Raw genomic sequence first — 25,641 nt, 5'->3', positions numbered from 1 at the left:
ACAGTGTATGAAATGCAGGAGAGGTTTGGGATAGGCACCGTATGAAATGCAGGAGAGGTTTGGGATAGGCACCGTATGAAATGCAGGAGAGGTTTGGGATAGGCAGTGTATGAAATGCAGGAGAGGTTTGGGATAGGCAGTGTATGAAATTCAGGAGAGGTTTGGGATAGGCACTGTATGAAATGCAGGAGAGGTTTGGGATAGGCAGTGTATGAAATTCAGGAGAGGTTTGGGATAGGCAACGTATGAAATGCAGGAGAGGTTTGGGATAGGCAGTGTATGAAATTCAGGAGAGGTTTGGGATAGGCAGTGTATGAAATACCGGAGAGGTTTGGGATAGGCTTGTATGAAATGCAGGAGAGGTTTGGGATAGGCAGTGTATGAAATACAGGAGGTTTGGGATAGGCACCGTATGAAATGTAGGAGAGGTTTGGGATAGGCAGTGTATGAAATGCAGGAGAGGTTTTGGATAGGCAGTGTATGAAATTCAGGAGAGGTTTGGGATAGGCAGTGTATGAAATTCAGGAGAGGTTTGGGATAGGCACCGTATGAAATTCAGGAGAGGTTTGGGATAGGCAGTGTATGAAATACAGGAGAGGTTTAGGATAGGCAGTGTATGAAAAGCAGGAGAGGTTTGGGATAGGCAGTGTATGAAATGCAGGAGAGGTTTAGGATAGGCAGTGTATGAAATGCAGGAGAGGTTTGGGATAGGCAGTGAATGAAAAGCAGGAGAGGTTTGGGATAGGCAGTGTATGAAATGCAGGAGAGGTTTGGGATAGGCAGTGTATGAAATGCAGGAGAGGTTTAGGATAGGCAGTGTATGAAATTCAGGAGAGGTTTGGGATAGGCAGTGTATGAAATGCAGGAGAGGTTTTGGATAGGCAGTGTATGAAATTCAGGAGAGGTTTGGGATAGGCAGTGTATGAAATGCAGGAGAGGCTTGGGATAGGCAGTGTATGAAATGCAGGAGAGGTTTGGGATAGGCAGTGTATGAAATGCAGGAGAGGTTTGGGATAGGCAGTGTATGAAATGCAGGAGAGGTTTGGGATAGGCAGTGTATGAAATACAGGAGAGGTTTGGGATAGGCAGTGTATGAAATTCAGGAGAGGTTTGGGATAGGCACCGTATGAAATTCAGGAAAGGTTTGGGATAGGCAGTGTATGAAATGCAGGAGAGGCTTGGGATAGGCAGTGTATGAAATTCAGGAGAGGTTTGGGATAGGCACCGTATGAAATTCAGGAAAGGTTTGGGATAGGCAGTGTATGAAATGCAGGAGAGGTTTGGGATAGGCAGTGTATGAAATTCAGGAGAGGTTTGGGATAGGCACCGTATGAAATTCAGGAAAGGTTTGGGATAGGCAGTGTATGAAATGCAGGAGAGGCTTGGGATAGGCAGTGTATGAAATGCAGGAGAGGTTTGGGATAGGCAGTGTATGAAATGCAGGAGAGGTTTGGGATAGACAGTGTATGAAATGCAGGAGAGGTTTGGGATAGGCACCGTATGAAATGCAGGAGAGGTTTGGGATAGGCACCGTATGAAATGCAGGAGAGGTTTGGGATAGGCAGTGTATGAAATGCAGGAGAGGTTTGGGATAGGCAGTGTATGAAATTCAGGAGAGGTTTGGGATAGGCACTGTATGAAATGCAGGAGAGGTTTGGGATAGGCAGTGTATGAAATTCAGGAGAGGTTTGGGATAGGCAACGTATGAAATGCAGGAGAGGTTTGGGATAGGCAGTGTATGAAATTCAGGAGAGGTTTGGGATAGGCAGTGTATGAAATACCGGAGAGGTTTGGGATAGGCTTGTATGAAATGCAGGAGAGGTTTGGGATAGGCAGTGTATGAAATACAGGAGAGGTTTGGGATAGGCACCGTATGAAATGTAGGAGAGGTTTGGGATAGGCAGTGTATGAAATGCAGGAGAGGTTTTGGATAGGCAGTGTATGAAATTCAGGAGAGGTTTGGGATAGGCAGTGTATGAAATTCAGGAGAGGTTTGGGATAGGCACCGTATGAAATTCAGGAGAGGTTTGGGATAGGCAGTGTATGAAATACAGGAGAGGTTTAGGATAGGCAGTGTATGAAAAGCAGGAGAGGTTTGGGATAGGCAGTGTATGAAATGCAGGAGAGGTTTAGGATAGGCAGTGTATGAAATGCAGGAGAGGTTTGGGATAGGCAGTGAATGAAAAGCAGGAGAGGTTTGGGATAGGCAGTGTATGAAATGCAGGAGAGGTTTGGGATAGGCAGTGTATGAAATGCAGGAGAGGTTTAGGATAGGCAGTGTATGAAATTCAGGAGAGGTTTGGGATAGGCAGTGTATGAAATGCAGGAGAGGTTTTGGATAGGCAGTGTATGAAATTCAGGAGAGGTTTGGGATAGGCAGTGTATGAAATGCAGGAGAGGTTTAGGATAGGCAGTGTATGAAATTCAGGAGAGGTTTGGGATAGGCAGTGTATGAAATGCAGGAGAGGTTTGGGATAGGCAGTGTATGAAATGCAGGAGAGGTTTGGGATAGGCAGTGTATGTAATGCAGGAGAGGTTTGTGATAGGCAGTGTATGAAATGTAAGAGAGTCCTCTTAGATACAAAACCTTTACCATGCGACTATCGTGTGTGATTACATCATAACATTTTATTTGCATAATACATTGCAGCTTCTGAGAGTCACACCTTCAGAAAGACTAGGTAAGTTTCTTCAGGTGTAATGTCGGTGTGTGGAGTTTCCCCTGGGCCAGACTCAAGGGTCAGCTCTCAGATTCTTTTAATATAAAAAAGAAGGAATTCGTGTTACTCTTCAGGCTATGACTCATACAGTATATAAGTAGGCACTTGAAAATCATCCCGTATATGGGAGTATACCCTTATATTAAATTCCTGTTTATTCAAGTCCTACTGTTCCCTCTTAGTCTGGCAAGTAGTCACAGTAATATTTGTATGTGTCCAGGTTCTGGTGTTAATGGTGTGGAAGATATCAAGTCCCATCCATTCTTTGCTGAGGTCAATTGGAGAACTTTGGGATTATTACATACTTCACCAAGATGACAAGCACAGCAATTTTAAATTGATAGAAATTTATAAAATATATACATAGCTATTTTGTCTCTAAATAGATTAGGAGTTATGTACAGAATACGGATATAGAATACAAAAATAAACAAATGTAGAACAGTGTTTTGTGGAACCTCAGCAGAGAGACTGAATTGGAGTTAATCTGTGCATGTAATAATATGTGCAGTGACTATTGCCATGGTATGACATCTTTTGTGCATCTTTAAGATGGCAAATGCTCTAAAAATGAATATATATATATATATATGGTTGTTTTATAAACAATTACCAACACATAAGCACAATCTGCTGATAAACACTTGCTTTTTTATGTTATTTGCAAATAATAAATGGTAAGATGGACATTCTGCTTATATTTGAGATTGTATTCCACATCCTTTCCCATCCATACCATCCCATATTTGCAAAAATGCCATGCATTTTTGTGCTGTAGGACTCTGTCATCATATAATGTGTTGTAGGATTCCATCATCATATAATATGTAGAATTCTGTCATTATAAAATGTGTTGTAGAATTCATTCATTGTAGAATTTGATCATCATATAATGTGCTGTAGGATTCCATCATCATAGAATGTGTTGTAGGATTCCATCATCATAGAATGTGTTGTAGGATTCTGTCATCACACAATGGCTTGTAGAATTATGTCATGATATGTTGAAGGACCCATAGTATTCTGTCAATATATAATGTGTTGTAGGATTCTGTCATTATATAATGTGTTATAGAATTCACTGTCATCATATCGTATGCTGTACTGTAGAATTCCGTCATTATATAATGTGTTGTAGGATTCCGTCATTATATAATGTGTTGTAGAATTCCCTGTCTGATAAGGTGTTCACACTGTGATCTAGGCAAGAAATGCTGAAGATAAAATAACAAAATTAGTTTAGGGATATCTTATTGCAAAATGATTACAGCAATAATCTTCACATTGAAAACAGCATGATACATATACAGTAAAATAAAATTTTAAAACAAAATTAACAGTTATATGTACCTGGCTATTTTTCTTGAGAAGAACCACAGTTCCATCTTCAGTCTCAAACTCTCCATAGTCTTCTACACAGCGCACCTACAAGTTATGGACAAGTAAAATATTTAAGCAATGCACACTTCTCACACACTCTCACTCTGTCCTCCCCCAGGGATTAGAGGTTTCATGTCCCAAGTTTGTTTCTCACCTTAATTTCCAGATATTTAAAAAACATTTTTTTTTGGGGGGGGGGAGGGGTTCATATTCTGAACAAGTTTCTCACTTTAATATTAAGGGATTTGATGGTTTTATATCCTTAATGTGTTTCCCACTAAAATGTTCAGAGGTTACTATTATTATTATTTATAATTTTTTTTTGGGGGGGGGCATGTCTTGAGTGAGTTTCTCACCTCGATGTTCAGGGATTTTGGGGGTTTAATGTCAAGAGTGAGTTTCCTATTTCGATGTTCAGGGATTAGGGATGTTTCATGTCCTGCGTGAGTTTCTCACCTCGATGTTCAGGGATTTGGGAGGTTTCATGTCCTGAGTAAGATCCAACCCAGTAGTCCTCATGTAGTTAGCTAGAGACTTGTTGTACTTGGTGAACCATTGAACCTGACAAAAACATAAAAAGAAATGTCATAGAAAAAAGTTAGCACCTCTACTGGTTCATTTCCATGGAAGCAATTTTTCTTTAGTTTTTTAATTTTTTTTGTTTTGTAAAATTTATTCAAATGTTACACAAAACAACTGATAAAGAAAGTGATTACTTTCTGGGCCGGAAAGAGTTGAAAGCCAGCTGAATTATGGCTTCAAAAACACTTAATACTTGATTTCTTAAAATCCTAGCAAATTCCTAGGGAGAACCCAGCTGTTTTTGCTTCCCAATTAAATGAAGTTTTCTGCTCTTTCCCATTGACAATGACTGTTGTAATTAATGGCGTTTTTCACCATAAGCAAGCAGCTCCTAAAAGAAAACACAGGGTGTATGTGTGACTGAAAACGGTTCACTGTTGAATCCGTTGTATCACGACCCGCGTTTTCAAAACACGATCTTTTTGGTTTTCTATTTGGTCAGTAAAACCATTCAGATTTCTCACTTTGAATCAGTCTCACTTTGTGCACTTCCCTGGCTATCCTCTAGACGAAAACCAGACAGTGTGGCGACAGAAAGCCAAGCAACTGCACTAGGCGAGAGATGGCAAGAATCTGATTGGCTTAGAATAATTTGACTGGCGGAACAGAAAACCCCAAAAGACAAAAACAAATCTAGATGAAACAAATCAAATCGATGTTTTGAAAATGCAGCGTTGCGATACAACAAATTTGACAGTAATCACTGTTACAATATCAAACCTTGGGAATTTTAAGATATTTTCTGTCATCCTCCATATAAACTCACCTCTTGTTCAGATAAATTGTACTTGATGTCATCAGGCAGTACAGAGCCAAACTCCCATCTGAGGTTTTTAATCCTGTTCATTCGGTTGTACCTTTACAAAGATGGTGTAGTATAAATATAAAGTTAAAGTTATTAAGCATTCCTATTCTAGTATAATCTAGGGCTGTGAGCAGGAGTTCGAGGGGACAAGCATATATGTATTAATAATAAGTTTATAATACCAGTAGCAGATTACATCTGAATTATAGGTATAGTCAGCATTACATAATACATTAAAGAGATACATTTAAGGCGAGTTTGCTTGTGCAGAAATTTCCAAAGCGGTCAGTGTTGGTTGGTTTCACAATTACATTGGCACGAGATCTTAAATTATAAGTGTAGTTCAATCTATCTATACGATTCGTTACAAGGTTGTACAGCGGGTTGCTGGGCATTAACGACATTATGAGTTTCTCACATGATGTCTCCCTAGGCCTCCCTAGGGTTGGGAGGCCTGCGAGGGCAAGTGCATCCTGGTATGATGTACCAGGAAAGACGATCGATAAAGCGCGTTTCTGGACTCTTTCTAATGCATGACTAAGATACTGAGGAAGGTGGGCAAAGACCGCGCATGCATACTCCATGATAGGTCTAATAAGACAACAATAAACTTGAATTATTTCACTGTCTGCTACACCAGAATGTTTAAGCTTTCTGAGGGCGTATAATCTGCGGTTTGCCTTTGCAATAACATAGTCACAGTGTGGGCCCCAGGAGAAGTCCTCTGAGATGAAAACCCAGAGAAAGTTGAAGGACTTGACACTTTCTATTGTAGTACTACCGACTGAAAGGGGCGGACACTCGTAGCTATTATATTGCAAAAAGTCAAACCGCAGAGTCTTACATTTCTTTGGATTAAGCGCCATGTTGTTACTACAGGCGAACGAATTAATGCTGTTTACAACATGACTGAGAATAGAAGGAGAGTTGCGAGGTACAATCTCCATTATTGTCAAGTCGTCAACGTATTTCGCTCTAGGCGTCCAAAAGGAAACTAGCCTGTTTATCATTACTGCAAATAATAGCAGACTGAGTCTTGTTCCTTGGGGAATTCCCCCATTAAGGCTTATTAGAGGTGATGAAGCAAGAGAGATCTTAACGTATTGCGTCCTATCTAGCAAGAAGGCTGCCAGCCACCTGAGCAAACATGGGTGAATATCATAAAGCTTGAGCTTATCCAATAAGATCTTATGGTCAATGAGATCAAAGCCCTTCCTAAAGTCAGCGAAAAATAGCCTGACCCAACAGTTCCCCTTGTCCAATGTCTCAAGAGCCAAATGCAAGATGTATATAATGGTGTGGGTGGTACACTTTCCGGCCACAGCAAATTGTTTAGGGTCCATGTCTCTTAGGATGGTTGGGAGACCTCTTGACAGTGTAAAGCCCTCCATAACTTTCGCTGTCTGGGAGGTAAGAGATATTGGCCTGATGTCCTCTTTGATATCACGGGGAGTTGATTGCTTGGGTAGTGGGCGGACGACAGCACACTTCAATAAGGCGGGTAAGAACCCTTCGCGTAGCAAGGTGTTGTACAAGTCTTTTACAACCGAAGCCAATTCAAAGGCAAACTCCTTCCGGATTACATTAGGGACCCCGTCAGGCCCGGAGGATTTTCTAGCTTGAACTGAGCGTAGCGCTTTATAGGCTTCGTAATCAGAAACAAGTTCTCGGGTACGTATGTCTTGCAGCGGAATATCGGCTACATCCTGAGGGGATAGGGGTGAGAAGCCAGAGGTCAAGGTCGCAAAGAAGTTGTTGATTCTCCCACAAAGGGTGTCAAAGGAGTCAATGTCTTGACCATCAATCATTGGCGATACCATTCACCCTCGCTACACGAGACTCCAGAGATGCTTTTCACCTCTTTCCACCATCGCCGCACATTTGTGTTCTTCAGATTCTTTGATTTGGAGTCGTGGTAGGTTCTTTTGCACGTGGAGATAGCAGCTGCAACTTTATTACGTAAGGATTTGAATATCGGAGAATCCTTGCCGTGCTTTAACAGAGAGCGCTGTCTCTTGGAGATTGCAAAGTTTTTTGTACGGGGTAATCCATGGCTTGTCATTGCTGCAGCGACGTGAGACTCTAACGGAGAGAAATTTGTTGACAGCATCAGTAAGAGTCTTAAAGAAGATCTGGAATTTCTCCTCGCAGCTACCAGCAGAGAAAATCGCGCACCAGGAAAAGCTTGTAATCCAGTGACCAAAGTTGCGTAGGCCGCTTTCTCTGGTATCATGAAACTGTATGTTTTTCACAACTGCGCTGCGTGTGATCACTCGGCTGCACAAGGATGGTAAAGTGATCACTTGTTCCGATTTTTGGGAGTTGACGCGGTTCTAGTAGCAGTTTTGGGCGATTGGTCATACACCAGTCCAGAACGCCAGTATCCCGAGTCAGCACTCTAACCACCTGGAATATGCCACATGCTTGCCTAAATACCGAGGCAGACATCTTGGTGGCATTTGGGTTAAAGTCTCCTGTGACGTAAATAAGACTGTCCAGGTGGTTAACAAGGAAGGAGTCCACAACCTGCTGCACATGGTCATAGAGTTTGCTGTTATCTTCAGAAGTAGCATTGGGAGGGTGGTAAATAATTCCAAGTAGAATAATTGAGACTTCCCTTGGGAGGCAGACAGGCCTCAACTGAACCCACATCACTTCTGACAAGGCGCCGGTAAGCTCGAGGTGAGGCAGCCTCTTACATGGGATATTGGATCTAACATAGCAAGCCACATGCCCACGAGGAGTTCCACGATCTTTACGGAACAGAGTAAAGTCTTTCATAGCAACAGCTGAGTCAGGAATCTCATAACAAAGCCACGTTTCAGTAATACAGGCAATATCCACCCCATTAATTTCCAAGATATATTTCAATTCATCAACTTTGCTTGCAATAGAGCGAACATTGCTTATCAAGATAGGCGGTATCGTGATATGTTTCTTCGATGCGCTGACTTGATCTGTATCAGTACCATCTGTGTTGATCGAACATGGGTTGTCTGTGGAAAGATCCACAGGAGGACCACACAGCAATGGCTTGTCCAGGTTACGAAATTTCTTCTTTCTACTTGAGCGGAAAGGTTTTCTAATGCCAAGTTCGCCCAGCTTTTGCCACAGATCCTCGGGCAAGCTCTGTTTCTGCTGTTTCCGCATGGACTTTAGATTAGAACTGGAGTAAACGACACGTCCCAATGTTGAATGTGTGTTCGATGACCCAACATGGCGGCCTCGGCAGAATGGTCTAAGAACGAATTGCTGACCGTAGACCAGAAAATAGCTGCCGATATTTGTGGCAAAGTGGAAAAATAGCACAACAGGCACATAATGGACAAACGTAGGCCACATAACGCAGACAAAATGTGCTAATTCACTTGGCAGACATGATTTAACACGGAGCTAGTAACAGGATGTGGCAGCCATTATGGCGCCATTGTATCATCCTACTGTACTAACCACTGGCTATAAAAATCTTGTGTTTAGTAAATTTTTGCCCTACCCTACAAGCCCGTAGCCAGGGGGGGTTCGAAGGGTCCGGACGAATCCCCCACCCTACTTTACTCCGCTCAGAATAAACAAAAAATATATATAAGGTTTGGCTGGATATACCGTGCACATCAATATGTCTTTAAAATGACTATAAAAATCTTTTTTATAATAAACACATTTTTTATTATCGCTTTATGTTAAAAAGCACTGAAGTATTGATTGCCTAATGTAATAAGGCAAGGAGAGGGGTATACCAGAAATTTGGTCCACTCAAATGAAAAAAAACAAACCAACCCACTCAAAATCCTGGCTACGGGCCTGCCCTAGTGTATAAATTTGCAAAACCCCAACCCTCTTCAATACTGAAATTGTCTCCCACTCCCTAGCATCTATAATTGTCAGTGCTGACAATGCCCCCATGCAAACAACTTATTTAGGGGGGAGAGGGGTGGTAATGGTGAGCTGGGGGGGGGGGGAGGCATAGGGGGCCATCAACTTACAAGTATGCCAGAAGACATCTTTTGTCCCTCTCTAGACTTGCATGTCTAACTTGAACGCCAGAAAATAGCCCTGACTCGCCTGCTACAGTAGCATTACTATCAACGAAAAAGAGGAATTTCGTAAGATACCCAAGTAAGTAATGCACTAGTCAATTGAAACCCCCACCCCCATGGTCCCGGGGAAGGGTGGGGGATTAGACTTTGACGCTGTACTAAACAGAGAAAAGCCCCCACCCCCAAAGGACAACACTGCAATAAAATGCCCCTACCCCTCGGGATGCAAACTATAGGCAACTACCTGACATTTAAAGACAATAAGTAATCTGAAATAAGCCTTTATCTTTCCAAGCCAGTACACTCCAGGGAGTACATTTGTACCAATAACTATGAAGATAACAGTTAATATAAAAAAAGGAAAAATAAATCATCTTTATCTGGCGTTGGTTATATCATCCATATTCATTTTAGTACATTTCGCGGTGCAGCTTGCCACATGCTGATACATGGAAATGATGACTTGACTTTTGCAAAGTACATTTGTGATGATTTTCACTTGTCCCAAAGCCTCTAGGGTGGGGACAATTCTTAGAGTCGAAAACTCAGTCATTCCCCCACCCCCTTGGGACAGATTCTCGTTCAAAAGTGCTCTAAACCCCCACGTTAACCCCATACTTCCCCGGGACCATTGGGGCGGGGGTTTCAAATGACTAATGCATAAGAAAAGTTGCTAACCCTAAGTTACAGTGTAATAACTGGATTGCTTGGATAAGAACTACAATAATAAACTTACACTTCACGTTGATTCTGCTCAAATAATGCCTTCATTTCTTCGAGAACTTGTCTAACAATGTCCTCCTGTGATATTGTTGGAAGTGTGTCAGATTTGAAGGAATGGTCACTCCGGATCACAAGTTTCGCGCCAAAAATGTCTTCACATTTAAACTTACGTTATAAGGGGGTAACGAAGCGTCCATTGTTCGCTTAAGCTCCCTGATAAGTTCCAAAGCTTTGTCCCCAAACATCTTGCGAGCATATATGTGAAATTTAGACAATTCTATCAAACAAAGTCAACTTCTTCGACTACTTTCGTCGCCATTTTACAAAGACTCGTTTCCAGTCTTTGTGTATGGGCTACCTGTGGAAATAGATTCCAGGCAAGGATAATTTTACACGTCCAATATGGCGGACGGAGCCATATCTGTAAACTTAGCCAACGTGTTCAATCCATTTTGATCTAGAGAAAGCGATCATGGTTGTTCCAGCCAACCAAATGGAGTATGAGACAGCGCAAAATATTGCTTCAAAATACATCGAACTTTGTTCAACAAAGGGACTGACAAAATGGCTAAAGGTTTTCGCTACTTCTGAACGACTTCTTTGGTAAGCACACACTTAAGTTACCTTCTTACGAAAAATAACAATAAGTTTATAAAGGACAAGGACAATGATCTCGCACTGAATTTCCATGCGCCATGATTCTGTAGCTATTACCTGTGTATAACGCAGTGTTTCAAATTTATTTTCAGCGAGTCTTCACAGAAAATGAAGGTGATTTTGGCCGAACAGCTGTGGAAGGATGCTCAAGTTTTAGATTTGAGGAGTTCTGCTGATGGATCAAACAATCACTTTGGCTGTTTAGAGGCTTTTGCGAAAATGACCTGCAAAACGTACATCGAGAATGTTGACAATCTCAAGCTTTTCCAGCGAATTCAAAAGGTACATAAAACCAAAGTCTGATTTTATGTTTATTATTATTAAAAAAAAACATACGACAGCGATTTCCCTTTTTTATTTCTTGTTTGTTTTCAGATTATGAAATTGATCCAGGAGTTTGACTGTGTTCTTTTGAGGTCATTTCTGTCATCTGAGGTTTTGCATCTTATTTCTCCTGGACATCCCCAAACAGATGGCTCATCTTTAAAAAGTGGTTGGTACAGTATCTAACATCATTTGGTTGAGACTTTCTTTCAAGTTCAAATAATTTCCATTGTCAAATTCAACAGCTAACGAGACACTCCCTAGGCTAGCCTCACTCTTAAAATCTTCCAATACTCAGTCTCTCCCTCTATCTCTGATGTCTCTCCCTCTATCTCTGATGTCTCTCCCTCTATCTCTGATGTCTCTCTCTCTATCTCTGATGTCTCTCCCTCTATCTCTGATGTCTCTCCCTCTATCTCTGATGTCTCTCCCTCTATCTCTGATGTCTCTCCCTCTATCTCTGATGTCTCTCCCTCTATCTCTGATGTCTCTCTATCTCTGATGTCTCTCCCTCTATCTCTGATGTCTCTCCCTCTATCTCTGATGTCTCTTCCTCTATCTCTGATGTCTCTCCCTCTATCTCTAATGTCTCTCCCTTTATCTCTGATGTCTCTTCCTCTATTTCTGATGTCTCTCCCTCTATCTCTGATGTCTCTCCCTCTATCTCTGATGTCTCTTCCTATCCAGGGCTGTAGCAGCGGGTGGGGCACGTGCCCCGCCCCAGATATTTTCGAAAAATTATTAGGAGATGACCAATATGGGCATGGTTGTGCCCCCCAATATTTTCTTAATGTTTCTAAATCATGCCCCCTAATATTTCAAAGCCTGCTATGGCTATCAGCAGGCTTCTTTTTCTCCTATTGCCCCTCCCTCCTCCCCACAGTAATCTCCTGACTTTCACCCCAGTATGTTCCTTGCATTTCTATCTAATAATGGAATTAAAGTGTGTTACATAAATGTGCAAAATCACAGGTGCAGTGTTTAAAGTCCCATCTGAAAATATTGGCTTAAGAAGATGGAAATATGCATTTTATTAATCTTAAATTAATACCCTTTAGTGGACACCCTGATATAAGGGCCTACTGTTGAATAACTCACATGTGAATCTGTGAGGAAGAAGAACAAAATATAACAATGTTTTCTTCTTTGGTTTCCACAACCTGAGAGAACCAAGTAAACAGAAAAACTTCCCCACCCTATCAAAAACTTTCCAATCCTTATAAAAAAGCTCTTCCATCCTTATCAAAAACTCTCCCATCCTTTCAACCCCCCCTACCCTATCAAAAAGTCAACATTCTCAAATCAGCATAGCTGTTTGTTGTCCATCTTGGCAAAAAGCTAGATTCTTTTTTGTTGATCATAGAATATGTTTATGACATACTTAATCACCAATGGATGACCTGATGTTAACTTACTAACTACATTTACATTGTGTTACAGTCTCTACTATAATACAGAACTGCTCGATTGGGAGAGACTGTATTAAACTAAACCTGGACAAGCTCCTTCATACCGTTTTGTTTTATTGTGAAAATATGATGAAAAAGGTATTAGTACATATGTAGCTAAATACCAGATTATGATTTGTTTGAAAACTAGAGTTCTCACCTTTCATATCAGTTTATCTTTTACCCTAAAAGATGAAAAAAAAAATTAAAAATAATGTTTATAAGTAGAAGACTTATTATACAGTATTGAACACTTCACAATTGCTAGCTATTATAAACATAAATCAGCAAAATGTTAGTATGCTTTAAAACTGTATTATTATTATTACTTTCTGAGCTCTTTGTCTTTTATTTTTCCAATTTGAACAGCTCCTGTTATCAAAAAGCAGTGGCTTGGATGATGAGCATATCAAAGTTATAATCAAGGTACATATTCATGATGGCACATTTATGATGATAGCTTATCAGGTAGGATAGGAGCTAACCAACAGTAAGTGCCAAGCCCTTAAATCAAGCCCTTTAATTAACAGAGAGCATGCATAGCTAGGATAGAGGGGCCTTTGGAGGGAAGAGGGGAGGGAAAGTTCTTTTCCTTTTAATGAATGCTTTTGTTAGTTATCTTTTCCCAAGGCCAATGCTCTGAGAAAATATAACCTTCAACATGATTTGCTTTTGTTTTTATTGATAAAAATTCAGTGTTGTATTTACTGTAATATTTGAGATTATATTGTTTCTCTTCTCCAGTCACTTTTGCACATGCCTCAGTTTTTTCCTGAGAAAGTTACACCAATACTGCTTAATAGCAACTGTTGTGGAAACAACAGAGAAAATCTCAGCAAAGCATTCAAGTTCCTTTTCTTTATTCTCTATTCTGAGGTAGGTACTGTATCTACTTAGGGTATCTGCATCTTAAAAAGAGTTTTAACAACATTAAATACCATGCTTTTTACCCAGTTTTTACTAATGAAAAAGTAATATGATGGAAACCATCAATATTTTTCTGTTTGAGCAGGAAGTGTCAAAGGAGTGCATACTTCTGAGTGGCAAAACCTTGACCCTCTATCTGAACCTCTTTCCTGATTCATCTGTAGCTACCAACATCATTCTACAACTTCTCACTTGTGCTGGTGAGGCAAAAAATATGTACAATGTCTAATTCAGGTTATGTACAGAAACCACTGGTCCTTGTAAGCATTATCAAGAATAAAATACTTTTAAAACAAACAATAATAGATTTTTAAATGCAGAACTTTTTCCTCAGGTGTGCCTAATGTTGGTGATGGTACCATGAGGCATTCTGCTTTTGGGGAAATACAAATGGAGCTTCCCTTGCCCAAGAGACTTCCATTGTCTCAAGTAGCCATCTTGCAGGGGTGTCTGGCAACTGCTGGAGAAAGTATAGTTCTTTCCAAAACTGCCTGTTGTCAGGATAAGGTTTGTACTTCTAACAGTTGTCCGCATATACTTTTTTTGCCAATGTTTACCTGGCAGATGAAATAAGTTTGAGTCAGAGACTGGTACTGTACTTACACTGTAGGTTTGGTGGTATTGGTTTGTACAGTACTTAGAACTGTCCATGATGGAACTAGAATCTTGAAGATTTCAGTATACTGTATGTTGGTGACTAAAATACTGGGGATAAAACTGAATTTAATGATGATAGCAATAATGTTGTGATTAAGGATGATGGTGCTGAGAATGATGATTATATTGTGATGGTGATGATGTTGATGATGAGATTATTTTGAATAGGATTTTTTTGACGATAATCATGATTGTGGTAATACTTAATCCTTCTCCTTTCATCTTCAGGATCTTAAGGCAGTCAGTGAAACATTCCTTGTAGGAGTTTTGTTTGATATTGTCTACAAGCTCTGTACCAATGAAAAGGTCCCTGTCATACATTACCTTGCATTTGAAGGTAAAGTATGTTTATTCCATTTTACTGTACATGCATGACCGTTATCAAACTACTGCTTTTCTGTTTCTACTCTTAGTTTTGAAGGATTGGTTCAGCTACATCAAGAGGCATGCGAAATCATTATTCATTGAAGATGCTCCAGTATTATTTTCCATTGATTCATCCATCACATCTCAAGTGCTGACACTTGTATGGGGAAGCTTGGAAGATCCTGTAAGTTCATATTTTCATCAAACAGTCTTGTTGCTGCAGTAGAGGGTAACTGGTTTATACCAGATACAAGCCGTCTTGAGGATGTTTACAATACTGTTGTGTGATCCCCTAGGCCAATATGTACACTCAAGGAATTTCAAATTTCCATTTTTCTCGTTTGTTCACCTGTTGAAGAGATAAAGTGTGGCTTTTGCTATGAGTGAGAAAATGCTCAACCATGTCCCTAGACAAAGATTGTACGAAAAATACACTACAGTGTGTGAAAGATAACACAAATAGACAAAAGATATAATTACTTGCAAAAACCTCAATACAGTAAATACCCCCTTTTGTTATTCATTGCTTTTTAATAATATCTACTCTGTTTGGAAGGTGGAGGGAGTTTCTGTGTCATCAAGACAAGTTTTCAAGCTGTTACTTGAAGTTCACTACATGGAACATCATGCCAATACACCTCGGCCACGAAAGGTAATCTATGTATTATCGCATCCAATATTTATCTCTCTGCGCATCGCATCTGACTTAACTGCTTAACTTAACTTAACTGCTCTCATATCAGGGGATCTCTAACCTGGGTGGCGCAGCAGCACATTCTAACCTCGTGTCTAGGTGGCGCAGTTGGCAGAGCGTTGCTCTTGTAGTGCCTGTGCCTCTCACCAATGGGTTCAGGGTTTGATTCCCGGTTCTGACGTGAGATTAGCAAGTTGGTTCTCGCCTTTGCTCCAAAGGGTTGCCTCCCTGGTTTTTCAGTTTTCCCCCACAAAGACCAAGAGTTTTCCGTTCGATTCTCAGTTGTGTTCTGTGGTCAGACATGAGTTATCATTTCAAGGGCGATCAGCTTGACAAATTTATTGTATTTATATTTACTTTATTTGAATCAGGAGTTCTACCAGTCATTGGTAACCCGTGTGGTGGAGGGGGTTCCTTGGCACGTGAAGACAAAGTACGGATTGTTGTGCGATCTTCTGCCATATATTGGTCTTCAGAAGGTATTTGCCATTTATATGTAACAGGTAAACTGGAATGTTGGAATGGAACAAAAATGGAAAATATAGCATGACCATTCATTTAAGTTAAGTGGAACACTTTCTCCTGAAGGCAATTATAGTTAGAAGAGAGGGTTGAAGCTCAAATGATTGAGGACAGTTTATCCTGACCCTATTTGTTTCCCAAATAGTATAGAAAAATAACCTTGGCTGTGCCCCCAGTGTTTGTCCCTTGTATCGATTGCTAGCTTCAAAAGTGCCCTTGATTGTTAAGGACCTCATCGTAGATATATAAAGATATCCGAATCCTTTCGTTTGGGTCGTTGTCTAGTTCATGGAGGACCAGCCACGTGTCTTGGATGAGATGGTACAGTGTTTGTCAACGAATCAGCTTTCTGCAGCTAGCACGGAACTGCTCAAGACTCTACTGCTGATGTCGAGGTAAACAAGACCATCGAGACCTGATACACAATGACGTAGATGTTTGTATTGTTTGAACCTTATAGCAAAGTCGGTCTCCCTAAGCGTTTTCCATGCGACTGACTTGTACTTGTCAGTGAATAGTACCGACTGCTCCAAGTGTGAGTTAATGTGTGTCTCCTGGCTTAGAAGCGAAAGCAAGACCATCGCTATTGTTGAACTCTCTAAAAGTATTCTGACCGCGACTCTGATTGCGACTCCTTCAATCATAAGTACGTCATCCGCATAACCTCTTATATGTGCCTTTTTTTTATAGAGTTCTTCAAAAAGAATCAGATCTCTTCAAGGTACATCAGTACCCCCTTTACTACTTTTTTTGCACTCTTGTTATATTGCTGATACATTCATACCGAATAGGTTATTTTTTTCTACTATATCTACTATATGAGTAAATGAGTATCTTCATATGTAGCTTACTTCTCAGACGAGGAGACAATGGTGAGACTCTCGTGAAAAATCAGGCTAATGTATTAAACAGTACAAAATGATTCAATTAAAATACCAACTATAAACAAAGTCCATAAAGGCAGTTTATCCGCTTTTAAGGGGATACAGTTACTTTGACTCTACGGCCCTCTGCATTCCTGAACTAAGGAAAAGGGGGCCATTTGAAGCTGGAAGTTAAAACGAGCATAACATATCGAATTTTCAAACCCTGAATTCATTACAGGTCGCGTTTGAGAGGAAGTGGCAGAACTTGCTTCTCCAGTCCCTCACTAGTGACCAAAGGTACGTATAGATCAGATCATTCTTTCATTCAATCACTCACAAGGAATACGTAGGCGCGGTTTCAGGAAAAATTATGACCTGCTTATGGGAAAAAAACCCGCTGGACACTGTCGCCTCAGTTTACAGAATGAGGCCATTCAGGTTAAACTAAACGTACTGACTCTAAGGATTTTGACTTCGTTACGTAAACAGGTGTAGATAGGTTTGACTCCGCTCCTGTGACCACTGTGCAAACAGTCCCAATACCATCCAGCATTACTAGTCCAGTCTTACTCAGTTGACGACAAGACAAAAGAAATGTCGCCAAAACACCTTGCAGCATTATTCAACTGAGTGTGCGAATGATAAAATGTTGCAGGGCCTAAAACAGCTGCATGTTTTTCCAAACAATACTGAGCGATGTTTACACGGGGATTGTTAATTTACCGAATGTGCAAATGCAAATAAAGATCAAAGAATTGACTTTGGTAATTCTCTTAAATTGAACAGGGAAAAAAACGGTGGCCAAACTAAAATATATATTATATATGATAATTTACAAAGCTAGTCAACCCTTACTCAGTTCTTAAAGAGCTCTTGTCAGCCACACCTTTGTTATTGTTTTCAATCAATATTAAAACACAAAATGAAAAAAATAAAAAAAACACCTAGAAGTAAGATCTTAAGATTTATTGAAGAATTTTATTGAAAATTTTACATTAGCCTCTCCAAATCAGCCAATGGAAATGGATTCTTTTTCACACTTGGTATTTTTCTAGGATTAGGCCAATCACGCCGCCATTTAAGCTCCCGCTCAATGGCAAGTCAAAGAAATCTTCCATTTCCATCGTCTAATTCAAGCGAGTAACCAAAATATATTTTCAATAAAATATCCTCAATAACGTATCAGACTTCATTCGTAGATTGTTATTTTGCAGTTTCCTTGCGAATAAACCGCTGTATTTTCAACGATAAGCGATAACAAAGGCGTGGGTGATTGACATTCTTTAAGAGGCTATAGTCAGGCTTCGTTCTTTAGTTCTTTGAATTTGATCAATCGTCATTTCTTACCTCATGCCTTGTGGCCAAAGGATGTCGGAGCAGCACGCGCGGGTCTACTGGTTGCCGTGTGCACTCAGAAGCTGCCCCGACTCCTTGACAAACATCCTACAACAGCTATCGTGTAATGAGGACTCCACTATGAACACGCCCAGACTCCTGGCGTACCTGTGTGTATTGAAGACCGCTCGCAGTCTTGGTATTGCACAGACGCAGGTTATGGTAAGTTTGTATGTGTATGGGGGGATGGGTCCATCACTGCCACTTCTAGACTCCCCACGTACCTGTCAGTACTGGAAACTGTTCGGTGTCTTGTATTGCACAGACCCAGGCTATGATAAGAGGCTACTCCCAGGAACAGGGGGAAGGGAAGGAAGGGGGATGGGAAAGGACCTCATCACTGCCACACCCAGACTCCTAGCATCCCTGTGTGTACTGTAGACTGTTCGCAGTCTTGGTATTGCACAGATGCAGGTTATGGTAAGAGGTAAGCCCCGGGACCAAGGAAGCCAAGGGGATGAGGATGGGAAAGGACTCCATTACTGTCACACCCAGAGCCTTGTGTGAGGTGAAAGCTCGTAGTCTTGGTGTTGCACAGATGCAGGTTATGGTAGGGACAAAAAATTATCTTGGGGGTGGAAGGAGACTTTTACCATAGTCACACTAGACTCTTGGCGCACTTGTGTGTGGCGAGGACTGCTTGATGTAAAATCCCCCTATTCTGGATGTGGATTCTTGTTAAATCCATAAAGAAACATGTTTCCTGCTGGTTTATTTTCTGGGTCATTCAGGACGAGAGTATGTTGCGCAGTGCTCTATCGCATGGTCAAGACGAGATTCGCTCAGAGGCACTTGGTGTTATTTGCAGTACGCACAAAACTGCAGGTAAGCTTACGCCTGTGTTATAGAGATACAAATTGTCTAGTACCAAATCCAAGGCTAGCACCCTCTTATGCAGCAGAAAGGGTCTGAAACAACAACATATATAATAGGAGGCTACAGCTTATAGCTAGTTGACCACAAGACGCTTAACCCTTTTGGTGCTTCTCCCTTCTGTTACACGCTCTAGTAAATGTAACATTTTACTTTTTTTAAACCAATATGAATTTTAAGTATACTTCTCACTACCAGTCCACTTTTCTGAAAGTCAAGTATGACATCTTAATCACATGTTTGCAGAACCCCTATCAACATTGGAGGACCGGCTTCTTCGTGGCTTCCTTCTCCATAACCTCAACATCGCAAACCCCGCATTCAGACAAGACGTGTCTGTAGGCCTCAGAAAGATCCTGACGCGAGTAAGGGACAGTAGGTGAGAATCTCGTGCCCAAGTGAAAGAAAGTGGAATTTCATATAATAAATATTGTTATTTTTCTCTTTCCATTAGTTTGTCTCTCCTTCGCAAGAGCTGCCCGAAGTTGTTTAACAAGAAGACACCGAGTGGTTGTGCGCATGTACCGATAGATGTACCCTCTGACGTACAGCAGGCGCTTCGTAAGTCCTCCTTTGAATATTATTATGTAGCTGGGAACGCAAATATTTTTGATCCATGAAATACTATTTGCGTTGTAGAGCTTGTTGGGTGGATCAGCGGTCTTTCCGTGAGGTCACTAGTACCGGGGTCTGGCTACCAAAGGCAAAAGACTTGTAAGTAAACTCGTGGTCAATATTCTATATACGCTACAACCAAAGAACTTCTTTCTAGGCAAAAACTCTTGGTAAGGATTACTAATTTTAATATTAATGGTTTTGCCTTGCCAAAATGAGTTTGGGCAGAGATTAGATTTGACTGGGTAAAGAATATCTGCCATTGCTATGTCCAACTAACGGACAGGGTTTCAATATGATCACACCCAATCGCATTTCGATCGCAAAGTGGTTTCCAAATGATCATAAACGCACGCAGTGTGAGTTTGCTATCCATTGTGATCGAGTGCGATCATAAGGAAACAAGCCTTAACTGTTAACTCTTTCCACAGTTGTCTCAAATCCAATCCAAACTTGTCTTCCAACTTGTGTTTTTCTAAAGAACTTTATTCTTGTACTAAGGTCTCGAGCTGATAGCCGTTCTGTTACAAACATTCGATGCTGAGTGGGACCCCGATAAAAAGAAAGGCCGGCCTCCAGGTGAGTTCCATCTTGCTTGCCAAATACTCTGGTCCATTCAATTACTACCGGTACTTGTGGCAGCTACTGCGACCTGCAGCTCACACAGTAGGATAAGCAATTAATGGCTAGTTTACCTGAATTCGGAAGTGTTACCTGGAAGGCTGAATTCCAGGCGAGTGTTCTATAGGCTAGGCGACACCGTCGAGGAGTATCGTATGCTGAAACACTTGAGCAGATATCAAAATCTTCTCGGGGGAACTTGTTTCCTGCGAACATAAACTGGATTCTAACTCAGTACAGTCCCTGTAAAGTAGAGAATAAACTGCAACCGTGTTAGTAGTAGAGGCTTTTTTTAAACACATCACCTCCTAAGGTATGTACTAGTACACTACTGTGTTCTAAAAGTGTTACATTTCTTCATTGCAGAGATTAGCAAAACTCTGGTTAGTCTGGCAAAAACAAAAAACTTCTTCAACCTTACATCTTCCAGGTACAATAACCTCGAGTTATTAGCCTTTTCTAAGATGTACTGACCGACCCGCAAGCATTATGCATGTGCAATTGTGAAAACTTCAATAGATTTAAATATTTGGATTATCCAACCATGTTAATGTTAATGCAGTGAGACTCAAGGAATATCCTGTCGCTGTGCCACATTTTCTGAAATAATGTCCACCAAAACGAAAACCTAGATTTCTGAGATCACCCCAACTGCACATAAACCCCGGTACTTCGACTTAGAATGCCGCACGGTAGACTCTCGTTCTCTTAACAGGCTTTCTATTTTTTCCAGGAATACAATGGCCCTGATTGGCTGCCTGGAAAGTGCCCACAGTGACGTTAGTGGAATGATAGCCCTTGAGCTATTTTCTCGTTTTTCTTGACCAAATTTTACGACGTTCATTCAAGTTTTCAAACTCGAATTTGATACTTTGTTCATGATTTCAGTGAAATTATTATGAGCAAGTGACAAGACATTTTCATTCTGTTAAATACTCCCGTTACATCGGGTTGATCTTTATCTGAATTGCGGTCGTTTCGCCGACAAACCTTGGTGTTCTTCTGCTTGTTGTCGATTTGAGCTCTGAATTAGAAAACCGGTAGTTTATAGTAAGCAGGCTTTCTCTACAGTATAGTCACCAGCATTGTAGGGAGTACCGTCTACTCTATCTTGCCGAAAAAAAGTGTGTCGGCGAAATAAAGCGATACCCATCGACTGCCTCCGAGTTCGAGTTAGCGGGATTCTACTCTATCTATGATAGGAAATAAACGTTGATAAAAGCACAAACTGATAAATCCTCTGTCTTTCGCCCATAGATTCGCGAAGCCTCATTGGATCTTCTCCAAGAGCACTTCCCATCTCCCTTCAATCCCCCGGATAATACAGACGTCAATGGTTACGCCACCAGGCTGATGCGTATCGCCGCTGACCTGATGCTCAGCGCGAGGATGCAAGAATGCGAAAGCGGGAGCGCTCTATGCCAGTTACTGTTTGAAAAGTTAGTGAACTGTGGGCTCTGGAAATGAATGTTATACATCACCGTACCTAAAATTATATAAATTTATATAATTTAGTTAATTAGTTTAGCAATGAACGACTCAGTTCATACAGGTAAAAATGGATGGTGTAGTTCCAGAAAATATCCATACCCCCCATATTGAGGGGGTCGGAGGTATAAACCCCCACCCCTCTGGAATTTCCAACCCCCTGGAAAAAAAATACAGTAACTGTTAAGGAAAAATGGCATTTTTCCTTCCCCTCCCCTCTGGAAATTCCTGGGCGTCTGAACCCCCCACCTCCCCGGAATTTCCAATCCCCACAATGGAGGGTGGGGGGGGGGGGGGGGTATGGATATTTTCAGAAACTACACTTGACTTAAAACGTGCTAAACTAAACAAGCTCCTACAAAGTCAAGCAATATCTTGGCTAAAGGTGAAAACATCTACTGGAATAATTTAGTTAGTTATTTTATCCTAAGGGGGGTGTCCCGCTTAGGACTCCGTGTCCCGTTGCACCTTCCTTTATTCTCTTATACGTTTTGTAACCCTTCCGTTTTGCATGTCTTTGTTTTATGTTGTTTCTGTATATTTTTTATGGAAGTAAGTAATGTTGTTGACTCAATAAAGTTAAAAAATAGCCGATCCCCCTGTGAGACAAATGCGTACAGGGGCGCGACCAAAACGAGGCTTTCATCAGGCCTTGACTTTGTGCCAGAACAAATCATCACTATGAGCCTACTAAATTAGCATGGAAGTGCACTTTCAGGCTTTGCCACGTGGAAGTCTATTCTATTGCTGTATCCTTATATTTCATTATTACATGATTATATTTTTACTTGCAGATACGTGATTGAACTAAACTGGCAACTATCAGACGTGTTCAGATCGTGTCAGCCTCATCTTGATACCGAGGCTATAGAACCAGGTGCCACAAATAACGACTGTGCTCTCCCCCCTGAGGCGAGATTATGTATCGAGTTTCTCGTAGAGCTACTGGCAGAAGCAAAGAGGCAGTTCTCGTTTGCAAAGTGTAACTTGGTCCACGCATCCCAGAATGCCTCTCTTCATGGTAAAAGGAAGCATGTAGATATCTAAATCCATTGCCAAACGACAGAGCAAAAAAAAAAAAAAAAAAATGGATGGCAAGTTTACCCAATATAAGGTCTGGTTAACTTCAGTAAGCTTGAATTTTTGCATACAGGTTCCTTATGTTATGTAAACCAACATATCAAAGTATGAATTCTTCTCGTTTTTAGGGAGAAGTCGGGCTCTGATCAGAAATTAAGCCAAGTTTGCTCGCTAATATTTAAATTTCATATCTTCTAATTTCTTTAAAATTTGGAATTAAGCTTTTGGTCAGAGGAACTCCTTGTATGCGGAATCTTGAGCCTATATATTGTGAAAGGGAAAATTTCCTGCCATTTTTTGCTCTGTCTTGCCAAACCCAAGCCAGCTCGGCGCATTATTATACGCTTCCGTTTTCGCTTGCGACTTTTCCTCCGACCGTTACTTTGTCGGTTTTTCTTTTTGAGTGGTTTTCAAAATCCCGTGCAACAAAATGTAATTGTTAAAGTGTAATAGTCAAGCCAGAACAAAAGAGAACAAAGACATTGCAGTGTATTAGTACTAAATAAACTTAATATTATTTCACGGGTTTTTGAAAACCAGTCTATAAGTAATCTCTATGTTGGTACTTTCTATTGTTTACTTGGTCAAGTTAGGCCCTACACTTCATAACTCTTTCCACCGAGGGTGACTTTCTGATGGCGTTTGCCCAATGTATACTTTTGCTTTCTCTTTTATTTTTCGCTTTGTTTTTTTATAGTGTGGTTACCGGATGCCCTTCTGATAAGGTTTTACTTGTTCTAGGCGTTCTTCTCGGCCTGAGTCGGTGTATCGTTTCCGTCTTGGACGGCATATCACGTGGTCGTACCGCCATGTTTCGTAGTCATGCATTTATGACGTCATTCAACGCGTTAGTAGGCGAATCGCTCCACGTGGCCAGCGGTATCACCCAGTTCATGCTCAGTTTCATATCAAGAAAGAGCGACTCCCAGGCAGGTGAGTTTTCACGTGGTTTGCGTTCAAAAACCACATCAATAGGGACCTTAAGCAAGGACGACGACGATGGCTAGGACACACGATCGAAAAAGATGTTTTCGCGCGTGGCGATCAATAATAATTTAATTTCAATGGAATAAGCAAAATTTTTAGTCAGAGACAGTTGAAAATAAAGTAAGGACATTTCTACAGCAGCGAACGTAGTTAGTGGAGTTTACGGTGCAAACGTTCGCGTCTTCAATTGACCGTGAAACTTGGAGTTTTTCACGTTGTGGTTTCACGGGAAAACGGCTGAAATTTATCAGACAAAACGTATTTCCACGTGCTGCTATTGGATTCTCAATCAAATTCCATTGTTTTCGGCCGTCGGCGCCCGAGTTGCCGTCGTCGACAATGACAGGGCGAGTAGGGAGGGACGGATTTAATTTTATTTTTATCATATTTTATATGAAGCTTTGCTTAAACTTTTGTTTAGAAATATTAAGACTTCAAAATATGTTGTCACCTTTTTTTTTAAAGCTCAGAGAGTTATGTGGCGCGTTATTTGCTGGGATGAAATAAAGCCGCATCTACACAAGCAATTTTTACTGGACAATTTTTAGTTGAAAACTATAGTTGACCGTGTACAATCAGCGACAAAACTGTTGAAAATTTTAGCGCCTCAAATGCAGTTTCAGATGGAATTCTAAATTACGTAGCATAGTGACTTTGATATCCTCCCCTCCCCTCCCCATCCCAACCCCCTCTCCCCCAAATCAGTGTTTGATTCACTTACTGACAACCCTAGACAGCAACTTTGAATGGGGAAAAGGGGGATGTGAGTAATAAAAAGTTCCCATATTGTAAATTATTTGAGTAAGACTACTTTTTAGATGTCATTTTCAACAGGTTTTGTCGCTGATTGTAGATAGGCCATCAAAAAAAATCTTTAGTTGCCACATTAAAGTTGCCGACTTTGCTCCATTAACACGAGCAATTAAAAATAGTCTACACGCCCAACCATAGTTGTCAACTTGGATTTTCAATAGAAAATTACTTGTGCTGATAGGGCTTAAATATAGCCTATTAACCACTTCTTTATTATTGATTGAAAATTCATCGGTTTATTCGCAAGGAAACTTCAAAATCACGATCAACGAATGAAATTTGATACTTCATTGACGATATTTGATTGAAAATATCTTGGTTACTCGTTTGAATTAGGCGATGGAAATGGATGCGCTGCTGTTGCTTCATTGTCATTTTCATAAAACATGAGCGCGCGCAATGTTTTTGTGTGATGAGTGTCTAAACGATAAAACATTTGCGTTCAACGCAAATGTTTGATGAAAATGTTTTGATCTGGTTAAACGTGGACGTGTTGTGGAAACCAATTTAGTAACATGTTTTGTGGGTGGCCAAACGTACAAACATTTGCGTCAAACGCAATGTTTGAATGTTTAGCCAGGCCTTTATTTTTCGCGCTAGAAGTGTGCGGTGCATCATTTGCCGGGATGAAGCAGGCCGTAGATGACGCTCTCATTGGTGTTGATGATTCTTATGACGGCAGCAGTTCACTGAGGCATCAGAGAGAGCTCGTTATGTCATGTTGCTTCAGTAACATCAAGGTTAGGGTGTGTATGTGTGTGAGTGGGGGGAGGATGGGAGAGATAGTACATATTGCTTCAATAACATAAGGCAAGGGGAAGTGTGTGTGGTGGTGGGGGGGGGGAGGTTGAGAGAGCTCGCCATGCCATGGTGTTTTTGTAACATTAAAGTAAGGGGGAGGGTAAAAGAGCACGTCATGTCATGCTTCCTTCGATCACATTAAGGTAAGGTAGGGTAAGAGCGCATTATCATTCGTTTATGTGTGTTTATTTCCTTCTACAAGTCTCGCTGTCATACAGTTTGATTATTCCCCGCTCAAAAATGTTGTCTAGTGCGAGCTT

At 40.9% G+C, this 25,641-nt stretch overlaps 3 protein-coding genes across 6 annotated transcripts in view; 2 read left to right on the top strand and 1 right to left on the bottom strand.

Annotated features, from left to right (window-relative positions):
* LOC5503260 (ribosomal protein S6 kinase delta-1) overlaps positions 1-3,409 on the top strand; it is a 37,579-nt gene extending 34,170 nt beyond the window's left edge. Inside the window, exons 15-16 of the mRNA XM_048729961.1 lie at positions 2,651-2,681; positions 2,941-3,409. Of these exons, the coding sequence (XP_048585918.1) occupies positions 2,651-2,681; positions 2,941-3,038 (129 nt within the window). The 3' untranslated portion in view covers positions 3,039-3,409. The remainder of the gene's footprint in view (positions 1-2,650; positions 2,682-2,940) is intronic.
* LOC5503272 (DNA replication complex GINS protein PSF1) lies at positions 2,609-10,593 on the bottom strand. Of its 2 annotated transcripts, none has more exons than XM_048729962.1 (7): positions 10,418-10,593; positions 10,261-10,325; positions 9,471-9,566; positions 5,449-5,539; positions 4,557-4,661; positions 4,071-4,145; positions 2,609-3,934 (listed from the first exon to the last, which is right to left on the bottom strand). In XM_048729962.1, the coding sequence occupies exons 1-7, from the start codon at positions 10,490-10,492 to the stop codon at positions 3,869-3,871; spliced, it is 573 nt and encodes a 190-aa protein (XP_048585919.1). In that variant the 5' UTR covers positions 10,493-10,593; the 3' UTR covers positions 2,609-3,868. The 2 variants fall into 2 exon arrangements, with proteins under 2 accessions (XP_048585919.1, XP_048585920.1); XM_048729963.1 differs by having other exon boundaries at positions 2,609-2,754.
* Positions 10,594-10,636: 43 nt separating this feature from the next.
* LOC5503271 (thyroid adenoma-associated protein homolog) overlaps positions 10,637-25,641 on the top strand; it is a 36,841-nt gene continuing 21,836 nt past the window's right edge. For 2 of the 3 annotated variants that reach the window (XM_032371618.2, XM_032371621.2), the window contains exons 1-27: positions 10,637-10,850; positions 10,997-11,186; positions 11,280-11,397; positions 12,669-12,775; positions 13,046-13,102; positions 13,421-13,552; positions 13,689-13,803; positions 13,938-14,110; positions 14,489-14,597; positions 14,674-14,810; positions 15,183-15,278; positions 15,692-15,799; positions 16,128-16,237; positions 16,533-16,563; positions 16,947-17,005; positions 18,076-18,265; positions 18,835-18,928; positions 19,223-19,355; positions 19,431-19,537; positions 19,616-19,690; positions 20,093-20,170; positions 20,579-20,642; positions 20,946-20,991; positions 21,470-21,651; positions 22,495-22,721; positions 23,522-23,713; positions 25,157-25,320. In XM_032371618.2, the coding sequence (XP_032227509.2) occupies positions 10,720-10,850; positions 10,997-11,186; positions 11,280-11,397; positions 12,669-12,775; positions 13,046-13,102; positions 13,421-13,552; positions 13,689-13,803; positions 13,938-14,110; positions 14,489-14,597; positions 14,674-14,810; positions 15,183-15,278; positions 15,692-15,799; positions 16,128-16,237; positions 16,533-16,563; positions 16,947-17,005; positions 18,076-18,265; positions 18,835-18,928; positions 19,223-19,355; positions 19,431-19,537; positions 19,616-19,690; positions 20,093-20,170; positions 20,579-20,642; positions 20,946-20,991; positions 21,470-21,651; positions 22,495-22,721; positions 23,522-23,713; positions 25,157-25,320 (3,225 nt within the window). In that variant the 5' untranslated portion in view covers positions 10,637-10,719. The remainder of the gene's footprint in view (positions 10,851-10,996; positions 11,187-11,279; positions 11,398-12,668; positions 12,776-13,045; positions 13,103-13,420; positions 13,553-13,688; positions 13,804-13,937; positions 14,111-14,488; positions 14,598-14,673; positions 14,811-15,182; positions 15,279-15,691; positions 15,800-16,127; positions 16,238-16,532; positions 16,564-16,946; positions 17,006-18,075; positions 18,266-18,834; positions 18,929-19,222; positions 19,356-19,430; positions 19,538-19,615; positions 19,691-20,092; positions 20,171-20,578; positions 20,643-20,945; positions 20,992-21,469; positions 21,652-22,494; positions 22,722-23,521; positions 23,714-25,156; positions 25,321-25,641) is intronic. The other variant, XM_032371619.2, reaches the window with a different exon arrangement.

This window comes from Nematostella vectensis, chromosome 7 (genome assembly GCF_932526225.1).
Source record: "Nematostella vectensis chromosome 7, jaNemVect1.1, whole genome shotgun sequence".
NCBI lineage: Eukaryota > Metazoa > Cnidaria > Anthozoa > Actiniaria > Edwardsiidae > Nematostella > Nematostella vectensis.
The sequence above is the reverse complement of the archived record's forward strand: the minus strand, read 5'-3'. Positions and strand labels throughout refer to the sequence as shown.